This window comes from Amphibalanus amphitrite, unplaced genomic scaffold (genome assembly GCF_019059575.1).
Source record: "Amphibalanus amphitrite isolate SeventyFive unplaced genomic scaffold, NRLGWU_Aamphi_draft 000138F_arrow, whole genome shotgun sequence".
Taxonomy (NCBI): domain Eukaryota; kingdom Metazoa; phylum Arthropoda; class Thecostraca; order Balanomorpha; family Balanidae; genus Amphibalanus; species Amphibalanus amphitrite.
In genome coordinates, this window is record NW_024881633.1 from 7235 (window position 1) to 32872 (window position 25638).

Genomic DNA, 25638 nt, shown 5'->3' on the forward strand with positions numbered 1-25638 from the left:
CGATACCTTATTCAGTGTAACTGGGGACATAGGTATATTGAACACGAAAAAACTGAATTGTTTTCTGTCAAAAGGTTCAATGCTTTTACAGACATTAACAGAACAGTTTGAGCATGTAAACTTTTACCAGTGCTGTCAGAGTATAATTGAAAAGTACCTCTGTAGTTTTACAAAATTGTAGCCTACTATCAAACACTGATTTCCTGCATCCATTTTTGTTTAAATGAAGGAAACTGACATTTCACTGCCACCGTGACCAAATCGTCTGTTGTCACTTGTCACCTGTGACAGGCCGTTTGCTGTCATGGTGATAGTTCATCCGCTACCGCCGTCAAAGACCGCCCGTGACAGACAGACCGTCCTCCACCATAGCAAGCTGGCTTCTGTCATCGTGGCAGCCCGTCCTCCGTCTCCGTGAGTCAGTCAGATGCCCGTGACGGCGTGACAGTCTGTCCTCTGGCACCGTGACAGTCCGTCCGTTTCCACCTGGTCCGGCCCTCCTCAATTACCGGCCGGCCCACCCGGTGCAGATCACGGGGTCACGCACCGGAACATGACCTGTCACCGGCCGCGGGCCCAGCTTCCGCCCCCCTCCCCCGCCCACACCCCCTCTGAGCCGCCGCTTCCGGCCGCGTAGCACAGCGGCGCGGGTAGTGGGGAGGGGGAGGGGTCATTGTGCGTGGCGATTAGCGAAGGGTGGCAGAGTTGGTAAATGGTAGTGTTAACGATTTATTAACGATATACGAACAATAAATGACTGGAGCTATGCTGTTTCAGCTACGCTACTTTTTATATAAGGTGGAGATATTTAATCGCCATGTGTGTTTCACTCCGACATTTCTCTGTTCCCAGCCCTGCCCCAGTCGGCAAAACTCTGTCGTAAGCCGCCAGTTCTGCTACAGTTGGCGAGTCGTGACTCTGTTCGCGACTCGACTTCAAGGCGGAACAAACTTGGATCAATACTGACTGAACCGTATCTGCCTGACCGTGAGCACGTTCCAGGTGATTGGATGTGCCGCTTTTAAATGTTTCGTCACAGTGCACGTGCATTGCGCAAAGTCTTTTAGAAATACGTGGAAAGCATCGAAAAGGGAATAACAATCCAATGGGATGACAGATGAAACGTAGTTATAAACCTCAAATGAGATGGCTGATAGAAGGTCTCAGATGGCATTGCCAAACTTATGATTCTTATAAATATGCATAATACTAATTCTTTTAATGCATGATAAACGTGCTGGCTAAAGAAGATACGAGTTCCTGTTAGTGTGTGCATGTGTGTGTAGGTGTGTGTGTGTTTTTTTACTATGTACTAGCTAATCTGTTTGTAAACTGCAAGCATCTTTCGCCTACGTTGTTTCATACCGCTTCAGTCGTCACCCATCAGGAGAACGACATGCGTCTGATTCTCGACCTTATTTCACACGAGACACGGTACCGCTCTATCGTCCCAGCTCAGCACGACGTCTATTTCCTCTGCCGACAGTTCCAGCTGTCCCATCAGCCGGACAAAGTGCCCCGACTGTCATGACAGCTAACGACCGTCCACGGATGATGACGGCGATAACCGACCAGACAATGTCCTCAACTTCGGCCGCGTGCCGCGTCCACAAAACGCCGCCTTGTTCAGCAGGTTTTTATTCTTGAATGCGATTTGGTATAGATAAGATAATACGATCTCAGGACTCCTCACATATGTACACACACGCATACACACACGTACAGGCAGGTTACAACAATCAAGGATATCACAAACGCATGGAGACGGTCTCCTGAGTGCGAAATAGTTTGATATGCCAGTGGCGATGGGCGCCGACTGCCGGATAAAGCCGAGCGCGTCGGAGGGACGCCCTCTGGAATGGTCTGCGGCTGGGCGGAACGATGACCTCAAATGGAGCCAAGTGCCTTCGCTGATGCCACCTAAGAGCGGTCGGGGCTCTGCAACTGCAGCTCTCTGCCGTCCATCGGTGCGTTGGTCCGTTGGTGCGTCGGCAGCCGCCTGAACTTCGTCGATCCGTCGATTCGTCGGTCCGTCGGTCCGTCGATCCGTCGGTCGGTCGCTGCCGTCTGTGCCGCGGCCGCCCTGCGATGCCGGTTACCTGGAACAAACGGCCGCCGAGTTACCGCGCTGGCCGAGCAATGGGGCGTGTCGCCGGCCGGCCGCACCGTTCATCAGCCACTCCGGCGGCAGCGGCGCCGGGGAACGGATCGACCCGCTTTATGCCGGCCGTTTCGTTTCACCCCTCTCGAGCATCACCATCGGTGGGTTTATTACGAATTTCCTCACGAACACAATCGGGCCCCGGCGAATGAGGTGACCCCTATCCCCTGAGGGAGGGGGAACTGCAGAGGTCAGTGACCTTTGAAGTTGACTAAAGGTGCTGTCCTGCCTGCAACCGACCTAGAATCCCACTTTGCTGCACTCCTAAGGTTCCCACAGGGGACAGCCCAAGTGTCAGAGACGGCGGATAAGTAGCTGCTTAAGCGTCGCCCATTTGAATGAACCTATCAAATTGATGACGAGGCGATGGTGAAACGTACATACACGAACAAAAGCTCTTTCAGTCGGAGTCACCGCTTCTTTCCGGTGACTTCCCAGGCATAATAATTTGCATAAAACCTGTCCAAATTATCCGTTGCAAATAAACCTAATTCGGCTTTGACAAAGTGTCCATTCTGCATTTTTATAGACTGGTTGGGAGTAACACTGATGTACCCATTCTAGTGCTGTCAATTCAGCCCCTCAACAAAGCGCTATAGCGCTGACATGGTCGGCAAATCTACGACACATCACACCTTTTGGCGTTTCAAAAATACGCTCGGGATGTTTATCAATGAGGAAAAGGAAACTGTCCCATTGTTCGTTAAACAGATAAACACAATTTTCTGGCTGAATTGGCGTCGGAAATGAGCGGTCAGCCGGGAAAGTGGGCATTCTTTTCCCGGTCAGTGACGTGAATTCCCCTTAAATAGTCGGCCGGTGAGCGACTAATCGGGCTGCGCTCGGAACTGTCACGTCAGGGTGTCAGTTCGCGTGTGCCTGACGCGGTGACACAGACCAGCCAATCAGCGGCTGAAGACGCGGCACTCGTTTGAAGTTGCCGAAGAATCACAGTCACCAGGATGACAAACACCGTGAGAAAATAGAACTACATAGGCTCGCTATCCTACGGAGGCGCTCTTTACAATGGTTTAGGGTTTGGAGGCGGTCTTTCTGCCTACCTCATTACTTATTAAGCTCACGGAGATTTGGAATATGCTGCTTGAAATGCCGAAGCGTCACGACACAAAAACTGGTGATATTCTAATGTTATTCCAGTTTTTCCTCGGCCCGGGCGCGATTCTCTTTGTACCCGTTCGTCTGAGATTTTATCATTGAAAAATGCGTGAAAATCATCTCTCTTGACCTCACGATTATTCCAGTGCTTAGCCGGAGAAATGTGAACGTTTTTACCGTCCGAGTCGGTCTTTTTGTGGGATTCGACACAACGGCCATCGGCAGTAAAAACTGGCTACTCTGAGGGACAAAACTGGCCGCTGTGAGGGTCGGCCGAGAGGCGCCGGCCGCGGAAGCCGGCGGCCGTTCCGGGCCTGTGCAGACACATTGACGAGCGAGCCGCGTGCAGTCTCCACCCCAGCTGCGGCCGCCGGGCCCGCCGCCGGCACCCAGACGCCACAATGAACACACCATCGACCGCTAGCATGCCCCCAGCCCATTTATATCATGGCTAATGATATGCTAATTGGAAGCTGGGGAGCTCTGCATTGGACCCGAGTTACCTGACAAGTTTTCAAACAACTCCTAGCGCCAACCGATAACATCAACATTGAGACTGGCCAGAACTCGCGGCAAACACACAAAGACGGCATTGCAGATCGAGTTTGCACCGGGCCGGAGGGGAGAGCTGGTTGCCATGGTAACCCCATCTGGAACCGGCATCGGCGAGCGCCGACCCTACCAAAACTTCCTCCATAACACCCCGGGGTAAATGAAGCGCAGTCCCTCACGGTTATTGAAGCTGATCAATTTGCATACCGGAAAGGGTGGCGACGTTATATTTACCTTCAGCTGGGTTCCAGCGAGGCAGGATCTAGTCGGCTGGAGCTGATGACGATATTGGTGATGACGGCCCAAGCGATGACGATGCTGGTGATGACGATCCAGACGATGACGGCACTGATGACGGCTGGTCGGCGCCGGTTGAGTCGTCGGGGACCGAACGGAACGACAGCGCAGAGGGCGGGACAGCGCCGCTGCCTCCCCCGCCCTCGCGACCGGCAGACAGTTATGAAGAAATATCGAGCTTCGACTGCGGAGTAAACACTGAACCGAGCGCACCGGCCTCTGCTCGGCGCATCCCGAACGCGTTTTTCTGCTCTCGTTTTTGTCTCCGGGGATGAGAGAGCTCGTGACTAGATGATAACATCACAGCGCTTGCCGACCAAAAACAACGGTTTCCGCCGGTAAGCTCGCTAAGAGGCTTACACGCCACTGTTTTTTTTTTTGTGCGCGGTGACGAGTTTTTATCTCGCCGGAGCGCGCTAACGCTGATCGGAGTATCGACGGCGGACCGGGGACGGCGCACCCGACCGCCGACCGGCAGCTCTATTGCACAGTGAGGATGACACTGCCGCCGCTACACATACTCTGACGCGTGCGGCGGCGGCGGAGGCTCCTCGCACTGCTGTGTGAGTGTGTACACCCCGCGCTTCTGCGGCCCCTGCACGCGCCGGCTGGGCAGAAGCGGCAGCGGCCGCCGCTCCAGACTGCCCTGCTCGGAGCCGGAGCGGTTACCCGAGTCTCCGGAGCGCTGTCCAGAATCAGGGTCCGAGCGAAAGCTCATGTTGTGCGGCTGCCGAAGCGGATCGGTCGCCGAAGCGCCGGCCACCGGTACCCCGGGCGGTGTGGTCAGCCGGCCGGCGGCGGCCAGCGTCCGGCTGTCGAGCAGGCGGTACTGCGAGCCGCGCCGGGTCGCCGCGATCATGGTGCTCTCCGGCGGCGGGTTCTCCAGGTTGTCGGGCAGATCTGCCGCGTCTGGTAGTAGGTTGATGGGCACCGGTAGCCGGCGAGGGTATACGACTCTTGCTGACACACTGGCCAGCTCACGGCGTCGGCGCCGCTGACTACCACCGGCCGGCTCTCCAGCCGAAATGTCCGAGTAGTAAGCGCTGCTGTGGTTGGAACCAGAGCCGCCCGACTCTCCACCCCCGCCCCCGCCGCCAACGACACCGTGAAGCGCCGGCTCTAACACGTAGCCAGCGTTCTCATACGTCCCGTCGGGCAACAGGCGGCGCGGGTCGCGAATCTCACTATAAGTGTTCATCACATAAGCGCGGTAGGCGGGTACGCCCTGGGAGCCGGCCACGCTGTTCAGCTCGGCGTACACGGCGCTCTCCTGGTCAGGGAACGTGTAGGGCTGGTCGGCGTAGCTGGCTGCTGAACCCGTACCGCTGGGGGGCCGAGCCCACAGCCGTCCGGCCCAGGCGCGCTGGCGACCCGCGTCGCCGCCGTCGCCCCGGCCGGCCGGAGGTTTGGAGGACGGTAGAGGAGGAGCGTCCTCCTTCGGTCGGTCCAGTGACACCAGAGGACACAGACCTGAAACACAGAGAGGACCGCGTCAGAAAGATGAGCTGGAGACATGCAGTGGGGGAAGAACAAAGAAGAATGCACTAGCGATTTAGCAGAGGAGGGAATTTAAATGACACGTGTGAGGTGATTTTCAGTTGCCCCTAGATCCTAGTCACGTCGGAAGTCACGCCTTTTATAATACCTACGCGTTTCCAAGTACTTATGAGGTCACTAAGACGAGATACATCATCAAGCTGCCCAATTTCTCCTGGCTCTCCCTCAGACCATACAAGCCCCGATCCATCTGCGCACAGCTGGGCGTGGTTCTCGCCCCCGCCCGCCGCCCGACCCGTGACCGGCGCGGCGCAAGTCTGGCGCGCGTGCTGTGCCAATCCATCGCGGCGTCCTTATTCGGCGCGTGGCGGCCCGTGCCGGTTATGGACGACTCAATCTGTCGGTGGGGCTGGCTCGGTAATTGGCCCCGGACCGCGGAACGAACCAGGCGTCGGCGCCGCCTCGGCTCATCGGTCGAGAGTGCTTGGTCAAGACCATCTCGGTCCCGACTGGTCCGATACGACTCAGTGGTCCAAGCTGGTCCAGTCCAGACGAGGTATAGGCCTCTACCGCTCCCTCCCAAGGGATTGGTCGCGCGGTACTCAAACAAAACGGGAACATTGGTCCGGACTCCTGGATGGATGGGTCCATGGTGGAAGAGCTGTGATTGGATTGAAGTTCGAGGGTTCAATTTGGCAACGGAAAATTGAAGACCTAACTGTTTGGTGTTTCCTGCGGTTCAATGGAATGGTCTGAGTTCAATCCAATTTACTTAGTCCATCTTAGTCTAATGATTCGATGTCCAATGTCAGGACCAAAGTTCAATGAGTGGAGTCGATTCATCCACATTTTCATTCGCAGCTAGCTTCAATAGTTCTTGCGTTTAATTTCGTGCGCCTATGCTTCAATTCGCTACCATCACACTGAATACCCACTACACTAGTTTCGTAATGGGAAAGAGATACTGCAATTGCAAACCCGTTTTATTTCAATCACTCTAAAGCACGGCTCACTAAATACGACCCAATCATCGCAATCCATTCTCACGTCCCTCCTTTACTCGGCCCATCCCGTGACTCAGACGCCACTCAGACCATCCTGGGCACTCGCGAGTCAAACTGATACCTCGATGACGAGCGCCGAACAACGCCGCGGCAGGCGTGCGACGCTGCAAATTGCACGGGACACCCACCAGGGATTAGCATGAAAATAGTCAAATCAGCGCGCCGAGGGCGGAGCGGGCGGCGCAGTGCGGCTGGGTCAGGAATGAAGGCCAGGGTTGGGACTTGGGAGCGGCAGCACAGGGCGGCTAGGGGCGGCGAGGGGCGTCCTTCGGTGCCGGGTCGACTGTCCACCCCCCGGGAGAAGAGATGATGGCTTTATGTGTGAGAATGGTGCGGAGAGAAGGTCAAAGTTGCATAGTTCCTCAGGGCCCTGAGACATAGACGATTGAAACATCCGAGCGGATTGTTTACAAAATGATTTGCTGTCTTACTTCTTGGTAAACATCAAACTGCGACTTTGACGGTAAGCTTGCTAATTCAAATATGCTAAGACGATCATGTTAAGATCGCAGAGCGAGGATTATGCATTATCAACCAAGCATGCAAAGATCGTTTACGTAGTTAGTGGGGATAACAATACCAGTTGCACCTTGATGGAATGCAGCGCGGGTGGAGCAGAACTCTGGCCATCGGATCGTAGCGAGGGGCCACTTAATAACCCGCCAGCAAACAGCACTGAGCCGCATTACGAAATAAAAACGCCGCATTCTAACTTATCGGTCACTGTCGGCTTGCCGGCTTAGAAGTCTTAGTTTCAGCCAGCCGTAGCAGGAAACGAGGAAAATTTTCGCGCAGATTAGAGCCTCACTAATAAAAAACGTGATGGATGATTTCAACACTACGGTAGCTTGTGGTAGCTCGTTCCAGCGAAGAATTTACTCATCACATCAACCATGCACTAAGACACAGTAATACGACTACTGAGCCGGAAGTCTGAGCATGCATACCGCTCAGCACCTCGCGCACATTCTTTGTGCTGTTCTTCAGCGCATGCAACAGTACCACCCTGAGAGCAACAGCGGCTTCCCACAGTCGGGACAGATTGGCGCGCCACCGGAGCGCGCGCGGGTCGGGCGGGCCGCTCTGCTCGGCAGTATATCTGTGTGCGCGCCACCTCCGGTAGTGTCGCGATTTATGTGCCCAATTTGACGGCCCGGACCAGCATTCCACGTCCGACGTGCGTCGTAAACAACAAAGGATCACTCCAGGTAAACTGGAACAGCCGTAAATAAATCCGGCCGGCACCATCGAGCAAAAGACCCGGCCGCAGCAAATGAGGTCCCCGAAACGGGGCGACGGACGCGACAGACGATAGACGATAGCCTTCTTCCGGACATCGCTGGGAGCGGGCCGGGCCGCGGACAGTTTTATACCAGCGCTCCCAGCTCTCAGTCAAAGTCAAAAGTGGATTTTACTACAGCCTCTTTTGTGATGCAAATCCATCATAAATTCTTTCCTTTTCCCTTTCCTTTATGGCTCGGTTCTCGTTTTATGCCACCCATCCTTTTCATCTGTGGAGCGTGGAAGGGATGAGGGCATATTTTCGCCCACTGTCGAATAGTGGCCGGCGCCGGACTCAAATAGCCGGAAGGTCAAGGGCCTCTTCACTTCCAAGGCTGGGAATATTTCACTGAAAAGAATATTGACATCTCCTTCCTGGGGTGGCTTACTGCTCCAATACAGCACCTGCCCTGCCTCAGAGGCGGCCGGCGGAGACTGCCGCGGGCGCCGCTACACACGGCCGATATTGCGTGCGAAGAGTGACCATTAATAAAAATGACCAGGGTTACCCTTCAAAGCCGCCGCTATCAAACGGCCGGCTAAATTACCATGTCGTGGCTGGCGGGACCAGCGAGCGGCTCAATTACAGCAGGACCGGACGGCAGCCGCTTCTGATAGCTCGGCTGTGAGAGGGACCCGATCGGAAAACGGTAGCTAGGCTCTAACCCTGAACCATTACAGACGGGAAGCGGGCACGGTGGCGCAGAGGGGTGACGTGCTACATCCCGGAAATCCTGTTCTACCAATCTGCTGCGGCCCGATAGAAACTAGCCCGATAGAACATAGTGGTGCTATCACGAAAACAGAAACTGACATATGTTTTTCAGCTACGAGGCCTGCAAGGGGTATAAATGACACCAGCTGGACGTTTTTGATAACAGAACCGATGTGGCGTGCTTACCTTTTGATGGCAGAACCCGCAACCTGCAACAAAAACAGCTTGTTAGCAATGGCTACCGAGTAAAGGCACGAACATCACAGCAACAAACAATGAAAGCAACACAAACAGCAATAACAACAACAACACTGATAGGCAGCTTTAACCCTCGCCCGTAAACGGCGATCTGCCACCTTCGCCCATGCAGGGGGGGGGGGTTGGTGCGACCCCCCCCCCTTGGCGTTTGAAAACGGAGCGTCGTAGAGCTTAGCGGAAAAGACCAACGGATTGCTCTCGCCGAGATCTCGCGATTGGTGGTATATTTTTTGGTCCTAGGTCAACATTTGACCTACTTTTGACCGGTCAAAGGTCAAATTTTCGGAAAAATAGACTTTTTCAACTTTCCGCGGCGATTGCGGCAAAACGGTGGGAGATATCGACTTGAAACCTTCACTATCGTGTTCCTTGATCAATTCTCTATCGTTTGGTATGTATTTCGTTTCCCTAGCTCTAAAAATGGCGCGTTGGGAGCGCCGGAAGTCGGCAAGGTCACAGTCGGCGGCAGAAATTCGAAAAATCAAAATTTAAATTTTTGAAATCTGATTGTATTTTTGGATTTGGAAGGTCCATTTGCTCCCTATAGAAGCTAATATTGCTGCATATTCCCATTGAGGTGACAAGAATTAGCAAAATAGTGGTTCGGGCGCTTTTCAAAAATAGTACCGGACGCTGTTCCTCTTGTGACGTCATAGCTCCGTGACCTGACCTGACCCGGTCAAGTTTCTTATACCATATGATAGCCAATACTTGCCCCAACATGCATGGGACGTTTCATCACGATCCATCAACCGATGTCCGTACCACCGGCAGGAAACCTCGGGCGTTGGCACTCAGTTTGTGAAAATCCGGCTGGAGGCTGTTCCCTTTGTGACGTCATAACTCCGTGACCTGACATTACCCGGTCAAATTTTTTTTATCAAAAGATGCGCAAGGTTTGCCCCATAAGGTAGCCAAAATTTGGCGGCGCTGCGCGCCGCCGTTTTTGCACTATTTCCGAAAAACCTCAGGGGGGGGGGTTGCACCAACCCCCCCCCCCTACATGGGCGAGGGTTAAAATCCAATGGGGTTTCACCGTAAAATTGTACGTTTCAAATCACAGCCGACAGCCGTCATTCTTTCAAAGACATTGCAGTAAATAAGGACGCGTGACACAACATCTCAGTGCTAAGTCCGGCATCATATTACAAGAGGTCCTCGTCTGGCATCCCGATGTCACGGCTGCTCAAACTAACCACTCATAACGACCATCCGCCTTTCAAATAGTGTCATCACCTGTCCCTGTACCCCCTGGTCCCCCCCTAGACGCCGCCTCACGTAATTGATCTGTTTCCGAGGGACGGGCGCGGGCGCCGGCGGTTGGTCAGACTCCACAAATTGCCGGGTACGGGTCGCACCTCTAAAAACAGGCCGCCAAATGGCCCCCGTTTGCCGACACCAGGGCCGGCCAAATTGCCGACCCGGGTTGCCGGCCGCGCGGGTAATGGCTGAGGCCGGCGCCGGGCGCAGCCACCCCGGGCCCGTCTAACCAGGGAGAGTGATACAGCCAGTGACCCCGGGACAGGGCAGCCAGCAATTCACAGACGGCCTGCGGGTAGGCTGAGTAGAACGAGTGATGCCCAGGAGCTCATACGTCAGCCGAAACATTGGCGAAACTTCCACCATCGGGGTGTTTTAGAATTTCGTTCACAGTGCCGGGAGTCATGTTGCCACACCCTATAGTTATTCAGTGACCACGCCAGGTGCCAACCGGGCTCGACCCAGCCCACTCCAGGGCACTATCTTGGAATCAGTTTACTGCCATGATCCCCGGTCAGCTAGCGTGCCGACGCCGAGGCACAGTGGCCCGCATGCACATTGCACGCTACAGCGCCGGGCCCAAGTAAGGAGTATCTGACGCCCCGGGTGAAGCTAAGGAGTTCAGCACGCTGACCCACCTGCGGCAGCGGATGACGGCCACCATGCCGATGGCGCCCAGCAGGGCGGACAGCAGAGCCACCACCACCAGGATCGGGATCCATGACGATGACGTCACCTCTGTCAACAGAAAACGGGAACGAGAGTTAGAAACTTGGCATTGCAGTGTCAGTGGAGAGGGGGTAGCATTTGATACCTATAGTTCTTCATAACGTAAAAGACATTCATGAAAGGACACATCACACATTCATCAATGCAAAAGCGTTGTCATTGATCATGCAATTGCATATATCAAGTGGACCGTTAACTTACACCATATTGCGTTTCAACCTGCCTCATGTTTATTCCCACGCCAAATTTCAAGAACCAAACTCCAGCTATAGCCACAACTTCGTCCATCTCAAACTCCCAACCCAGCCTGGCCAGTTTCGGCACTCGGCTGCGGTCAGTTTCCTCCCATCCCCTTCCCCAGCACCGCCGCTCCGTGGCAGCTGGACAAATGACTCCGATCGGCGGTAGAGGCCTCTCGCTCGCTGTAAGCGCCGTGGGCTCGCTGTGAGAGGCTGTGAGCTCGCTGTGAGAGACTCGCAGAGCCGGCTGTAAGGCGGCGCGGATCCGCCGGCCGCCGCGCCGAGCTCGCATTGTTCTGTCTCCGCTGTCGATAGCGAGTGCCGCGAGCCGACCACTGATGAATGGCCGCCTGGTTAGCGCCATTTGCCGACATCGACAGCCAATGACGTCATTGGCGTCAGTGTGCAGCACGAGCGTGACGTCACTGGTGGAGTAAGTGTGTGAGTGACGCCCGTCGCGAGGGGATAATCGCCTCTGAGAAGCACAGAGGTTTCCTGGCCTGTCGTGTGGTGCACGGGAGTGTGAAACTGGTGGTTATGGTGAGTGTGATTGTCACCTCTGGTGAGCTAGTGACTCAGTGGAGTCAGCGTCACCAGCTGCTGAGTCATATAGCAGAACCGGACAATGAAAAGGCACAGATGAGTGAGACAGCCATGGTTAGACTAAGCCTATGACCGGGCTATGACAAATCATATATTACGATTACTGACTGGGTTCAAAGGGAGCTTCAAAAAAGTCCTAGTGTCGGATGACCAGCACAATTCATATGAGTCAGAATCCATTCGTGGCAAAGCAGTCTCCCATCATTCTCTTTCCAGCCACGACCTTTGACCTTCCTTCGTCCCACTTCCCGTGTGTATATCACGATCACTTCATAACCAGTCTGTCTGTGCCCTACCTGCCGCCATCAGCACTGGGTCACCGACTCAGAGGTCGTAATTAGCCCTGTCATTGCGTCACGGTGATTGTCGGCAGGTCGGGGCGCACTTCACGCCTATTCCACCGGGGCCCGACAGATGCCACTTGCACAATGAGCTGTCCAGGGCACACAGTCGGCTTCGATGGGCCTTTGTCCCCGGGCGCAAGCAAATTGAAACCTCATTGTGGCGCATCTGTATGCGCACTCGGCAAAAGTGAAAGGCTGGAGATGAAAAACACTCGGCTATTGTAGCGCCGCTCGGTGTTGGTCGGTCTCCTCGGGACGACTTCATTAAGGCTGGCCCGCGGGCGGTTGTGTCGAGCCCCCGTCCGTGCCTTGCCTCGGGGCACAGCCCAATCAGTCGCTCAGCGGCCAGCCTTGACAGATATTGTTCTCCGCTGCCGCCAGAAGCTCCGCGTCACTGACATTAAACGACGCTACACCAAGGCCGGTTACACGCCACAGTGAGGTCTCTTTCATCGTCCAGCAATACCGGCCGTCCAGTCGCCAGGTAATAAAGCTTTTCGGCTCTAAATATGACAAATAGTGCGCGTGGGGGACCGGCGGCGAGGCCGTTGTCGACCCAGACGTGCTGCCGACGGCTGGGCTGTACCCGACGCCCATTACACGCAGTACCTGTGTAATTAATCTCTCGCCAGCCGCAGCTGCACCAGGGGAGAGGAACCGCGGGCGCCGAGAGATTGGGAGAGGCACAGGGCAGCGCGAGAGGCACAGAAGCCAGACAGGAGCGAGCCGCAATCGGCCGCTGAACACACCGCCACCGCCGCCGGCGCCCGCGGAAAACTCAGAGAGAGCGTCCCATTCGTCCAGAGTAGCGGCACTGGCCAGGGCCACATCGATTTTTCAATCTGGTCCGATCGGACTTATGGATATGAAGCGGCCTCTGCTCCAATGGAGCTATGAATCGTCCGCCGGGCGAGCGGTCGTACCGACGATGAAAGGCGGCCTGTGGTGGCGACATCGGTTGAGGGAGGCCCGCTATCCCCGGGTCCATCTGAGCTCTGTGACCGGCTCTACCTCAGCTCCGTCTCGGGCTCTATCTCAGCTCTGTCCCCGGGTCCATATGAGCTCTCTTCCTCTCTCCTCCTCTGTCCCTCTCCCGGCTCTGTGTTTCTGTCTGCGTCTCGGTCATTGTCCCTGGCTAAGTCCCCAGACTGTCCACGCATCGGATTTTAGCCCGCATCTGTCTCTATTTGCTCCCTCCGTTTGTCTCTAAGTCGGGTCCCGTCTTCGTTAATTCCTCTGTCTCTCGGACCCCGATTCCATCTGTCTCCCCTCGATCGCGTTTGTCCCCGTTAAGCTCCGGAGACGGCGGGCCCTGCGTCTGGTCCGACGGAGCGACAGAAGCGTCTCCCCCCCGTCCGGCGCGACGGACCTCGAGGGCTGGCCGGCGACGCCCAAGGCCTTTTTACAGCCATCGGCCTGGGACAATGCCGTGCTCACCGCGGCGTAGCGGTGGTGCTTCCTGCGCCAGTTGTGACGCAGACGCGCGCCGCATACGTCACAATCAGCGCGGCCGGCCGTGCGACAGCTCCGGGCGCCGCTAATCGTCACCAGTGCGGCGGATTGTGCGCTGCCGCCGCACACAGGACGCACGGCCGGCGCGCGCGCGTCCAGCGAACCTAATGACAGCATAAGCGCGCACATAATGACGCATTGTCCGCCCGGGTGTTTAGCATGAATTGGCTGAAAATGACGTTCGGAAGTCGACTGGGCGGGGTGCTGCGGCCATTCCGGACAGAGCAGCACACGTTGGCTCGTTAAACAGACCACGTGATGAATTGGCTTTGCGAAACCTCGCACGATAGTATCTTCCCATACAGTGCTTAATTGGACTCGTCTTGGTTGTTCGCATACTTGCACCACCATTAGTGGGTCTAAGCGAGGTAATTTGGCATGTCCGCCATTTAAAAAGAGGCTGTTTATGCCGCTGAGGTCATTCGTCATCGCTCACGCCTTGCCAACAAGCTTTTGTCGGCCGCGTTAGAACGTTGTCTCATCAGGGGAGATAGAACTACTTCGACAAGTACATCGTGGGCCGTACCACCCGCATATTGTCGCAATAATGACGGGAAGGCTTTCAAACCAAACAGCCTGTGCTCGCAATTTGCTGCGGATCCAGATCGACGGACGAGTATGTTCATGCAGTTTCGCTGCGTGCAATTACCGACTAATTTCCGCTGTGGTCGACTGATTACAGTTCTGTCTGGAGCGATAATTAAAACAAAGACGGCGGCTGTGGGCAGGGTGGGGCGCGCCGAATGATTCAGTAGTCATTTGCAGCTTTGCCGACGTCAAATTAGGGACTGTGCCGCCAGCGGGACGGCCTTATAACCGCGGTCAAACCGAAACAGCCCCGTGCTACGGGCGGTCACCTGGACATAACGCAGACGCCACTGCCAGGTAAACGGTGGGTTTGACTTTAATTGGCAGGCCTGAACCTATTGGTATATATTTGAAAGTTGTCATCGTTAAAAACGGAATACCTACGGCTTATCAATACAAGGATACGTCGAAATAATAGCAACACTGAAAACAAATCTACTCATGAGGGGAGAGTAATTCATATTTGACTCGCCATTCATGAGTATATTTGGATGAGTAACTCATGCATGGAGCGTTAACACTCAAGAGTAAAAGTTTACTCGTTTTGAAAACTCAATTGCCCAAATGCATGACCTTCTCCCTATGAGTTGCCCGACTCATGACGCACAAAACATTGGTATCAAAACTCCCTGTTGAGTCTCGCAAACTCATGTAAGGCGAGTAAGGAATGTACTCACGACCCGTGAGTTAGTGAAACTGAAGGTTTGGGTTTAAGAACTCATGAAAAAGAGGACAGGGATTCTTGCTAACTCATTGTTCGTGAGTAATGAGTTCAAAAACCAGTTTGAAATCATTAACTCTTCAAACGCAGCTTAAGGAAACCAATGATGCGCCGGTAAATATGATCAACCGTGAATTATCCATGAGCTGCTTTACACAAGCCTTACGCGTTAATATTACCGCCATGACGCCATCTTGCATGTTTGTGCCGGAAGTGCAGCACGGGACGCGGCGGACGCAGTGAATTGGAGGCTGGAGCGACTGGTGAGTGTTAAATGTTACGTATTTTATTGCCTGTAGGTATGTTTAAGTGCAAAATGCATATTTTCATTGAAAATGTACCTACATGTGCACTCACACAACACTACTGATACCTTGGGTTGTCCTGTGGGTTGATTCTTCAATCAATCAACTTCAATCAATTCCCTACAGGTACCCAGAATTTGGCGCGCCTGCGGCGCGCCGTTTTTATGCTATGGCCCGGCGAAAAAAGTGGGGGCGTTTAACGCCCCCCCCCCCCCAGCAACTCGCGGGTTAACTGAGAGGTCGCAAAATTCACCTGACCTTAGGCCATCGACATCAAAATGCTAAGGTATACATTTTGTACAAACTGTTGCTCTTATCAATCGCTGCAAGTTTCAAAGCAATCGGTCACTAGGGTGTAGCTATGGTAGGCTTTATAACTTTTTAAGTAGTGAGGTCACTTGGCTTGACCTGGCGACCTGACTTTAGGTGATCCGGAGCGCCGCCGTTTTTTTGAGATATTTGCGAAAATCCACAGAAGAGGTGTTCAAACACCCTCCCCCTCCCCCAGCAAGACGTGGGTTAAAATTGCGAGAGGCATGCTGTACCAAATTAAAGTTTGCAGTTCGTGGCCTTGATTTCTGAAGGTAAATTTTTCCGTCGCAGACGATGCGATCGACCATCTCCTCTGCACCGTGCTAAAGAGCACCAAGTTGTGCATTCACATCGGCGCCGCAGCCACGTCCTCATGTGGCGGACGACTTCCACGCCATAGAGGGCGTGCCAGCAGTGCAGTTTAAGGAGCTAACGGCAAAGGTGAACAAGCTGCTGACGTGCAGGGGGCCGCGTTCACAGTGTTTGCGCAGTCGTTCAACCGCCCAGCCATCCGTCTGGCCGGCTACCTGATGTGTGCCGTGATCCTGAAGACCGATGTGTCGCCGCCCCCAAAGCAGTGGGCGGCGATGACCGGCTGCGTTTAGGAGTGCACGGGGAGGGACATGAGGCAGCACTTTAGGGACTTTCTGTCTCTTTTTGTGTTTGTGTTTCTGCCGGGTAGTTTTGCAAAGAAATGGCGTTAACGCTTTTTCATGCGTGTAGGCCAAGTTCATGTCTGGAAGGGCATGAGCGTCGTGCTGTGTTCATCACCCTTGTTCATATGATCAATGATGTAATAGTCGTGGTTTATCTGCATGCTATGCATTGTTTTAATAAACCTTATGTTTTAATGTTATGACTCTCATCTCATGGGTGAGGCTGACCGCCAGGGGATGAGTCGACAGAGTGGAAAAACCGGCGGCAGAGCGATCTAATAGGTGTGTTCACTTGACCATCATGTCATGAGTTACATTTAACTCGCGTATCAATCGTTGCATGGCATGAGTTACTAGCAATGCTTGAATTCGTCACAAACGGTAAACTCATGTGGTATGAGTGAGGGAACGAGAGTTAACCCGCAACTCATTGGTGATGTGACCGCTACAGGGTTAGTAACATTTACTAGCGCCTCATGTAGTCAAACGTGTGGTGTCTTCATTAACGGTGTAATATGAGTAAGCCTATACTCGCATATCATGAGTAATCAAAATGAGTTACCAAGAGTACATGAGTTTTTCACAATCGGTTAACTCATAATACACGAGTGAAGAGACATGAGTTAACGCACAATTGAGAGGTGGAATGACCGGTGCAGGCCTAGTTACATTACCGGCGCCTCGAGCAGTCAAATAGGTTGTTTAAAATTACCGCCGGTTCATGAGTTTACTCATCACCCATGGGTAATTTTGTTTTCAGTGAAGCTTTGAACTGGCTTCATATTTTCCAGTTACCAGCAGGTTCCTTTCCTGGGCCTTACAAAAATATCCCCTAGAATTTCCTACATCAACGTCGCCCTAGCTAGCGCATTCTCTGGCCCACTTTGTCTGATCCCTCGCAGACCAGAGAATGTAACCATCCCTGCCGATACTCCGGCCCGAATTACGCAGAGTAACGCACTCGCGTCTACCAAATGTGACCTCCGGGACCTATTCTCAGGCGGTGGCAGACTGCGCCGCGCCGGCCGGGTCTCAGGTGGTACCCGGCTCTGCTGACGAGCAACGAGATAACGCCGCCTTCACCGGAGGGATATGGCAGCAATTATCCTCTGCCATCCGTCAGCGGTTCGCCGGTTAGCAGCGCTGCGTCTCGGCTCATTTCACGCGCCACAATGGTCTCAACGAGCGCCGGTAATCGTCGGAGAAGCGGCGCGGCGGCGGCGGGATAGCGCGGAAGACAGCCCGCTAGGCAAAGACTGCTGGTGGAATGCAAATGGTAGCCCGAGTTCCGTCGAGCGAGACGAGGATTCGGCGCTCCGAGAGCAGCAACTGGTGGACGGGTGCAAGCTATTTATTTTGACTGACTGACGGCTTGTAACTGTGCATAACTACACTGCGGTAAACGCAGTCCATCTGTTTGGCTTAGATCGGCAGCTGCAGCCGATCTGGGGCATTGATTAGGTATACGGTAGATTGAGCGCAGCGATAGCGGCAGATTTAGCGCAGCGGCTGCGGCAATTCTGGCGCAGCGGTGGCGATGCGGCGCGGCTGCCGGAGCAGGCCGGTGCAGGGCCGTGTACCACACCGGCGTGAGGCTGCCTCTGGCGCTCAGGGAGTGGCCGGCCATCCCACCCGACGGCTCGGCCGCCGCCGGCGCCGCTCTCCGCTCGATGGTCCGCTCTCATGCACGCCAATCAATATAATTAGCAGTCCATCGGCGGTTGACCCCAGCGGCGGGGCGGGGGCGGGGCGGGGGTGGGGGTGGGCCGGTACCGACAGGTCGTCTCCATGGGGAGGTCGCGGCGCATCCAGCGGTGGCGACGCGTCGGTCACGCGGGTGCCAGCGTCACACGCACACTGCGGCACGTAACGCACCGTCACGCCCAGTCACGCAGAGTCACGCGGTGGCACGCAATGAGTAACGCACGGCGTCACGGAGAGATCCCGTCTGTGACCGGCTGCGGCACGTGATGAACGGTCCTGCAGGGACCGGCTCAGAGTCTGTCACTGACACTGACCGGTCGTGTGGGCTGCCGCGGCAGTGCTGGCGCAGCCGCGGCAGTACCGGCGCGGCGGCGGCGAGCGCCACAAAGGCCGTCCGTCCCGGACATGTGTCCGCTCACGCCGCGCCGCCGCCCGCGCTCACTGATTAATCGTCCGAAAATGAGCCGAGAAAAGCTTATCGGCCAATCAGGGGCGGGGCCGAGCGACCGGCCGGCCGGCCGGCCGACCGGCTGCACCAGGCCGGCGTCCGTGCACTGTGTCGTGCACTGAGTGGTGCACTGAGTGGTGCACGGCCGGCCGATGGGCATCCTGCACGTATGGAGGGCAGCCGCTGCCGCCCCAGGTCGGTTCCTGGAGCCGGATACGGCCGCAGCGGACGGGAGAAGACGAGGAGAAGGCAATAGAGAGAGGATGAAGAACGGTCGGAGGTTATTGGGGACGAGAGTGAAATTTACAGAGAGATGGTTGGTGTATATTTTGTGACAGGAGGGAATTCACTGAGGACAGACTGCAAGGTGTTTGTGGCATTTTGTTGATATAGCATGTGATGTGATGCATGTAGGTGCTAAGTTTGGCATTCATCTTTTTTTCTAGCGATTGGAGGCGGCTCATATCTGTCAGCAAGCGAATGCTGGCTTTGATTGTATCTTTGGAAGCGTTCGTGGAATGCGTTTGTCGTGAGAGATGTTCGAAAAAATGAAAAAATCGAGGTGACAAACTTGAATTCATGATTAATTCAGTTAAACGAACAACAATAGCATGCAACTCAAAATTTGGCATACAATTTTTGCAGTGAAACAGCGAAATGTACTTTCATCGTCATGTAACAAAGAGGGGAACAGCATGCATTCTGGTTCCCGTCGAGGAAAAACACTTAGCGTAGGTTACGAGTTTCCTTGTAAAACTGACCTACTGAATTTGTTCACAAGCAATGAACAGCCAACGGCATAGCATGACATCACTGCCTGAAACAGTCACTCTACGCATTAGCATATTAAGCGGCCAATTTTCGTTCGCTGCTCATTGGCATGCCCCCTCGTCGTTTGCTACCCTGCGTGACGAGTCAAAACGCGCCCCGATCACAGCATAAATGGAATCCGCACCCGCCCCAGCCGCGGACAGTCACCGAGCCTGTTTATTTATTTTTCGCTGTATCATGGCTGGGCGCCGCTCTGGCCCTTTGTCCTGCCGATCCACCCCGCTAATATTTACGGCCGGTATCGGTCTGTACACGGTGAGCGATGGCCTCAGAATGGCTGTTTGTCACACCCCCGGGCCGCGCGCGGACAGACACGCGCGCTTGGCTCGTCAAAGGCCTCTGGACGCCGGCGGCCGGCCCGCCCGGTCGGTGTCACCATATGGGGTATTGTTGGGCGGACCACCGTCCTTCCTCCTTGTTACACACGACATTCAGCGTCGGGCCGGGTCGCGGTGGGCAGAAAAACGTCCCACTCATGGCCGGGAGACGACCGAGGAGCGACCACCACAGCCGCTTCTGTCCCTCCCGCCGCCACCCACCAGTCCAGACCTCCGGCTGGTGCTAGCGCCCATGTTTTCGTCGCAGTCACCCTGGTGTTCCGCTGGCACCGCGCGTCGCAGTCCCCGAAATGAATTGAACGGAAGTCCGTGCGTGTTATTAACGGTCCGGCTGACAGCGGACGCTGTTCCAATATTTGCCGGGTATTTTAGCTGATTGCAGGTGGACATCAGGTGACAGGCTGGGGACGCAGGGGGGTGGGGGGGGGGGTGCAGAGTGTCGGCGGTGTCATTGACAGAGCTGACTAACCGCGACGGGGAGCGGCGGCGACCGGCCCAGCGTCCGCCCCGAGGACTGCATATTTCATGAGATGAGTCGCCAACACTGCATTCAGCGTGTGTATGTGTGCTCTGTGAATACAATAACGAGCGCATAACGTCCAATGACGGTTGCGTCCGCCCGCGAAGGCCACTTTCGCCGGCGTGTCGCTGTCCTCCCTCTGTCCTCGCCTGGGGAAATCGGGAGGACAAGCGGAGAGGACGGGGAGCGCAGGGATACCGGACGGGCGTGACCAAAGGTTAGTGGTAGGAGGCGAATATCAGGCAGGCCCAGCAGTCACAGAGAAGTCACAAAATCAGCTTGGGGGACCAAAATATATTTATACGACGAAAAACTAAGGCTTGAATAAAAAAACGTCATCGAAAGAAACACAACCTGGCACCACTACGCATTACCAGGCAACTTCATAATGCAGCAGCTCTTTTTTTAATCTTCTTTTACATTATCTATACTACACAATGCATGCCTATATGTTTTCGCCAGTGGCCATAAGCCACAGGGCCAGTGTAATATCGTTATCTGGATCACGTTGCCACCACCGTCGCCTCGGCGTACTATTACTGGCGTCGGAGCCGCAGCCACCAGATGGTTTCATTATTAATTCGCTCGGCCAGAGAGCGGCTCCATCACTGTGGTCTGGATATCTGACCAGTGCGGACCGTGTGGCACTCGCGCGGTCAACGGGAGCAGGTCACTGGCCCCAGACGGACCAAATGACCGAGGATGGGAGAGCCTGTAGTGCAGAGGACAAAGTACTACGCGATACTTGTATAGAAACAGGCAGCAGTCACTGGTTTAGATAATTAACATAATAAGGAATAAAAATACTAGAATATCGTCATGTCACTAATAAGTTGTCTCAGAGGGGTGTTGATGAATGACCTGCGAGTGGAGAAGTAAAATACCTGTTACAATGTTTGCTAAGAAGTTCTAACAACCAATGGTTTTACGTTAAAGTTAATTAAAGCATGACGCATCAATCGTGCAAAGGTCAAACAAAGCATCATTTATGAAGGTTAGAAACACAGAGGTGAAATAATGCAATTCTCTCCAACACCTTTCTGACCTTGACTCAAATTGAGCCGCAGTCAAAACCTACATTAATAAGAACTTAGGGCACCTGAGCACGAGTTGTACGCGGCAATTTACTCTCGCTCCAGCCATCACACACGCCGATGCCTGCTGAATGACCGCACATCCTGATGAGTTGATATTCGCTCGGACATTCAGCGTGCATTACTGCCGGGGCCGGCCTGGATAACAGAGGCCGAGAAGTGGGATAGGGCGTGCCCCTACATCTGGCTCAATAATAAGCCGCCCAAAGGTGGCCGATACCGTACTTGCCCGTCAAATACATCACAATTACGCAACGGTGCAGCTCTCTGGCCTTGTGAAGGCTAATCAAAATGCAATCAGGTTCTATAGATCAATGCTGTTATGATAATAATTTGCCTACGAGAGTCTCGGGTGAAAAATCGGTCTCATTTCTGTTGCACGAAGTTTCTCATAATCGACGGTTACTATTGATTGGTGTCCGAGTCTCACGCAGCCAATGCATCAGCGGCCCTCGCAGCAGCGGAGAACAAACGAGCTGGCGTGGCCGGCGGTTAGAACACATCCTCCGCCGCGCAGACAACCATTACAGAGGCGTGGCCACCTCCGTTCAGATTGAGTCATTTGCCTCAGCGACGCCAGCAATAAACATCCTAGACGGCCAAACGACCGGCTCAGGAACGCATTGATCACGCGGAAATTTGTTGTCGTTTGCCCGACACTGCCCGTGGCGAGTGCCAACGTCCATCTTAGTTCCACCTTACAACCGAACTCCCATTACGAAGATCGGGAAATAATCGCCGCCAATCACCTGTTCGACGCGCAGGTCACAGAGGTCAGGTGTGCGGCGACAGCGGTCACGTGACAAAAGACAGCCTGACAGCCGCAGGACACGTGACAACGGCGCCAGCACTGCCGGTGAGCACGCGACTCTGCTCCTGGGCAGGAAGACCGGCTACCCCGGCTGAGTGAAGGTAATGAGAAGAGGCAGGGACTGCCGCCCGTCGACGCCGCCGGCGGTGCCGAGACGCGTCCAGGGAGAGGAATAGGGAGAGGAATAGGGAGAGGGAGAGGGAGAGGGAGAGGGAGAGGGAGAGGGAGAGAGAGAGAGAGAGAGAGAGAGAGAGAGAGAGAGAGAGAGAGAGAGAGAGAGAGAGAGAGAGAGAGAGAGAGAGAGAGAGAGAGAGAGAGAGAGAGAGAGAGAGGAATGAACAACTCAGCCATACCTCTCCATTTTGGGAGAGGTATGGCTCGTAAGCCACCGCCTTCGGAGGCACACCCATCCTCTCTCCAGAACTCCCCCACTGCTCTGCTTTGAGCACCATCCAGCGGAGTTCTAAGATCTACCAAAAGCTACCGAGTTCCACCGATACCCGCAGCGGCTCATCGAGCTACCGGAGACACGAGAGCTGAGCGATCACATAATGGGAATCGTAGGAGACTGGAACTACTTTTCCGCTCTCTCGCCGCAACAGGAACAGAAGAAATGGAGAAACCGCGCCACATGATACAATCCAGGAAGAACGATAATGCTATTCAGAAGCATAACGAAATAGCCTTCGTTAGTGATTTCAGACGAGGCCGCAAAGTAGCTACTCAGTCACCCTGAATAAGATACCAAAATGAGCCATGTTTTATCGCATGGACAGCTGGATGAATGCCATGGAAGCGAGCCCGCGGAGCTCCCAACACGTGTTTGTCAGGTCACTGACTTGGCATCAGCGAGACAAATGGTGTATGACGGCTGACCCGTGGCAGCTGATAGATAGCGGTCCACGGTTGACGGCTGGTTCCTGGTGTCTGACGGAAGACGGATGACGGATGACGGCTGGGAGATGACGGCTGACGACCAATGTCTCAGATTGGACTAGCCTTCGATGGTTGACTCCTAACTGATAACAGTCTCCAACCGGGCTAAGCTTCTGACCACTCAGCGACGAGTAGGAACAAACACTATACATAGTCTCATTCACCCACCTCATGAGTCCTGACCACTCTTGCCTCCTACCACCGTCTATCCAGCAGCCCGGCCGGCCGGCCGGCCTGCTACCAGCGGCCCGGGGCGGCGCTGGCGGCGATTCGGCCGGGTCCGCCTCCTCACCCGCCAGCAGGGGGCGGTCTCACCCCGCGATGCCTTCATCGTGCGCCGTTCGACGGCTGGGCATGTCGCGGCTCTGATTTGCGATCTAACGGGGCTCCCATAAACCAGCGGCGGCCGGCGGCGGCACGCGGCGCGGCGGCCGGTACTGCGCCGCGCCTCACCGCGCCGCGCCGCAACACGCCGCATGCTAAACAGCCCCGCCGGCCGGCCCGTGGGCTGAGGGCTGCGGTCGGTCAGCCCTCCAATACCGGAGGTGGGTGACAACGGTCCGTCTCCAGCCGGGAGATATACAATACATGGCCCGTAAACCGACGTCCGGCAGACCCGCGGCGCAGCGGCCGCTTACGACCCACCCGACACTGAAGGCGTCACTTTACTGACCGTGGGGTGCACACGGTGGGGTGCACCAGCGCCGGGCGAGGAGGGGCGGGGACAAATTACCCCCTGCACGCGTAGTCGGGCCACTCCAATCCCCGCAGCCGGCGCCCGGCCGCCCGCCGGCGAACCCTCGCCCCATGCCGCCAATGTCATTACGGGGCCGACCCACATTGGAATTACGGCTTCCTCCCTCCTCTGCCTAGTTATCGCCCTCGTCCCAGCTCCTCACGCCTGCTTCTCTCCCCCTCCTTTGTTCGACTCAAATCTATTTTCCTTTTATCTTTCCCTTATCTCTTTTTTCTCTCCAGCTGGCTCCCTCCTTTGCTCTTTTCTTTCACCATTACTTCATCTCTCTACCTCCCTCTCCCCCCCCCCCTCTCTCTCTCTCTCTCTCTCTCTCTCTCGATCCATCCTTCTTGCTGTAGTTACATTCCCTCTATTCTCATTCCGGCTCTCTTTCCCACAGCACTGTCTTTCTCGTGAGACAAACGATTCTACCTGATGAAATATGTAGGGCCCATCGTGGATGCGCGGCGGTCGTGAAGCCGCGGTCGCAGTAGCCTGGCTCTCACTGTTGACAGGCCACCGTTACTCCTGCTCCTCGCCTCTCTCCTCTCTCTCTCTCTCTCTCTCTCTCTCTCTCTCTCTCTCTCTCTCTCTCTCTCTCTCTCTCTCTCGGATCTACTCCTCTCACCAGGTTCACCGATACTGAGCCGAATTGGCGGCAGCTCCGCCCCAGCGGCCGCCCGGCCTGCCCACTTACTTAGCCGTGTAATTCGAGGGAAATTAACCCTCTCCGCGCGCGAACTCCAGAAACAACGCCACCTGGCCGCGTAATTGAGACAAAATCGTTAAAAATAGCACGACAAGTCCCTGAGGTGATGTAATGATAGTGGGCACCAGAGAGGGACTCGACAAAATGAGGCTGTTTTTTAGTCGAAGATCAATTACTCTCCACACGTTTGTGGCCTACCAAACACTTTCAAATTGAGCAATTAAGTAAATGGCGAAGTTCGAACAAAAAAGACCACAGCTGTTTGAAACAGTTGAACACAACTCTAGAAACAAGGTCATTATCGTTATGCAACCGATCAAAGGCGTGTTAAGCGGCTACCGTCATTAACACAGCCGATAAACAAAACGTTTAGAGTCCGATTGCGGCCGACTGCGGCCACACGTTGACCGCACAGTCCCCGAGGTAGCCGGCGTGGTGAGAAAACACCGCCATGTTTTCACTAATTAACGCTCGACAGCCGTTCTTTGAATTGAGATGTCAGAGTCGGAAGACAAACGAGCGTCTGCTTCCGCCATTGAACGGCGACACAAAAAGCGGTGTTACTCGAGACACTGCGCCCCGGGCGGTCAGAGTGGTGTGGCGGCGCGTCCTCGGAGAGTGCTGGGCCCACTCGGAGTCCGCTGGCACTGACGGGATGCCGACTGCCCCGGCGGACACCCTCTCAGCCTGTCAGCTACACCGCATCCGGCCCACCAGCTCGTGTCGCTCCCAGTCCGAACCAGAGGCCTTCCACTCTCCGAGTCAACACACTGAGAGGTTCCTTTGACGCTAAACCACCAGGAATTCAACATCTCACCGTGTTATCGCGCTACAATGCCACGTTTTCCACAGGGCGGGGAGTTTTCATCTCCAGTCCAGCCGCCGGCGGGCAGCTCGTATATACAGTATTCATCCTCTCAGCAGCACTGCGTAACAACTCCGCCTTTTAGCGATCCGGTACCTGGCAACTCGGCACAGTCGACTTCATCCCTAAAAGCTTCCAGGCATTTAGGCCGCACTGTTCGTGCACTGCTGTGCTGCATGTTTTAAACAGAAACATAATTAGGTAATTACCTTGACTCTAATTAGCGTCGAATAAAGGTGTGCCAACATGCAGTGGCGGTGGGCAAACCCAGCCCAGGGTCCAACCAAGACAAAAATACCGGCGTACCTAACGGAATAGTGGTGAACAAAAGGCTTCAATAGAACCAGCAAATTATGTTCTTTTGCTTCTGAACAGACATGGCATTCACTTAAACGGTAAACATTACGTGCTATGCACCTAAAACTTAGGGCAAAAA

General features: G+C 54.7%; 1 protein-coding gene across 1 annotated transcript in view; it reads right to left on the reverse strand.

Annotated features, from left to right (window-relative positions):
- Positions 1 to 1622: 1622 nt before the first annotated feature.
- LOC122382393 overlaps positions 1623 to 25638 on the reverse strand; it is a 40108-nt gene continuing 16092 nt past the window's right edge. Inside the window, exons 3-6 of the mRNA XM_043367633.1 lie at positions 10840 to 10939; positions 8870 to 8892; positions 4064 to 5596; positions 1623 to 2099 (exon numbers count right to left, since the gene is read on the reverse strand). Of these exons, the coding sequence (XP_043223568.1) occupies positions 4638 to 5596; positions 8870 to 8892; positions 10840 to 10939 (1082 nt within the window). The 3' untranslated portion in view covers positions 1623 to 2099; positions 4064 to 4637. The remainder of the gene's footprint in view (positions 2100 to 4063; positions 5597 to 8869; positions 8893 to 10839; positions 10940 to 25638) is intronic.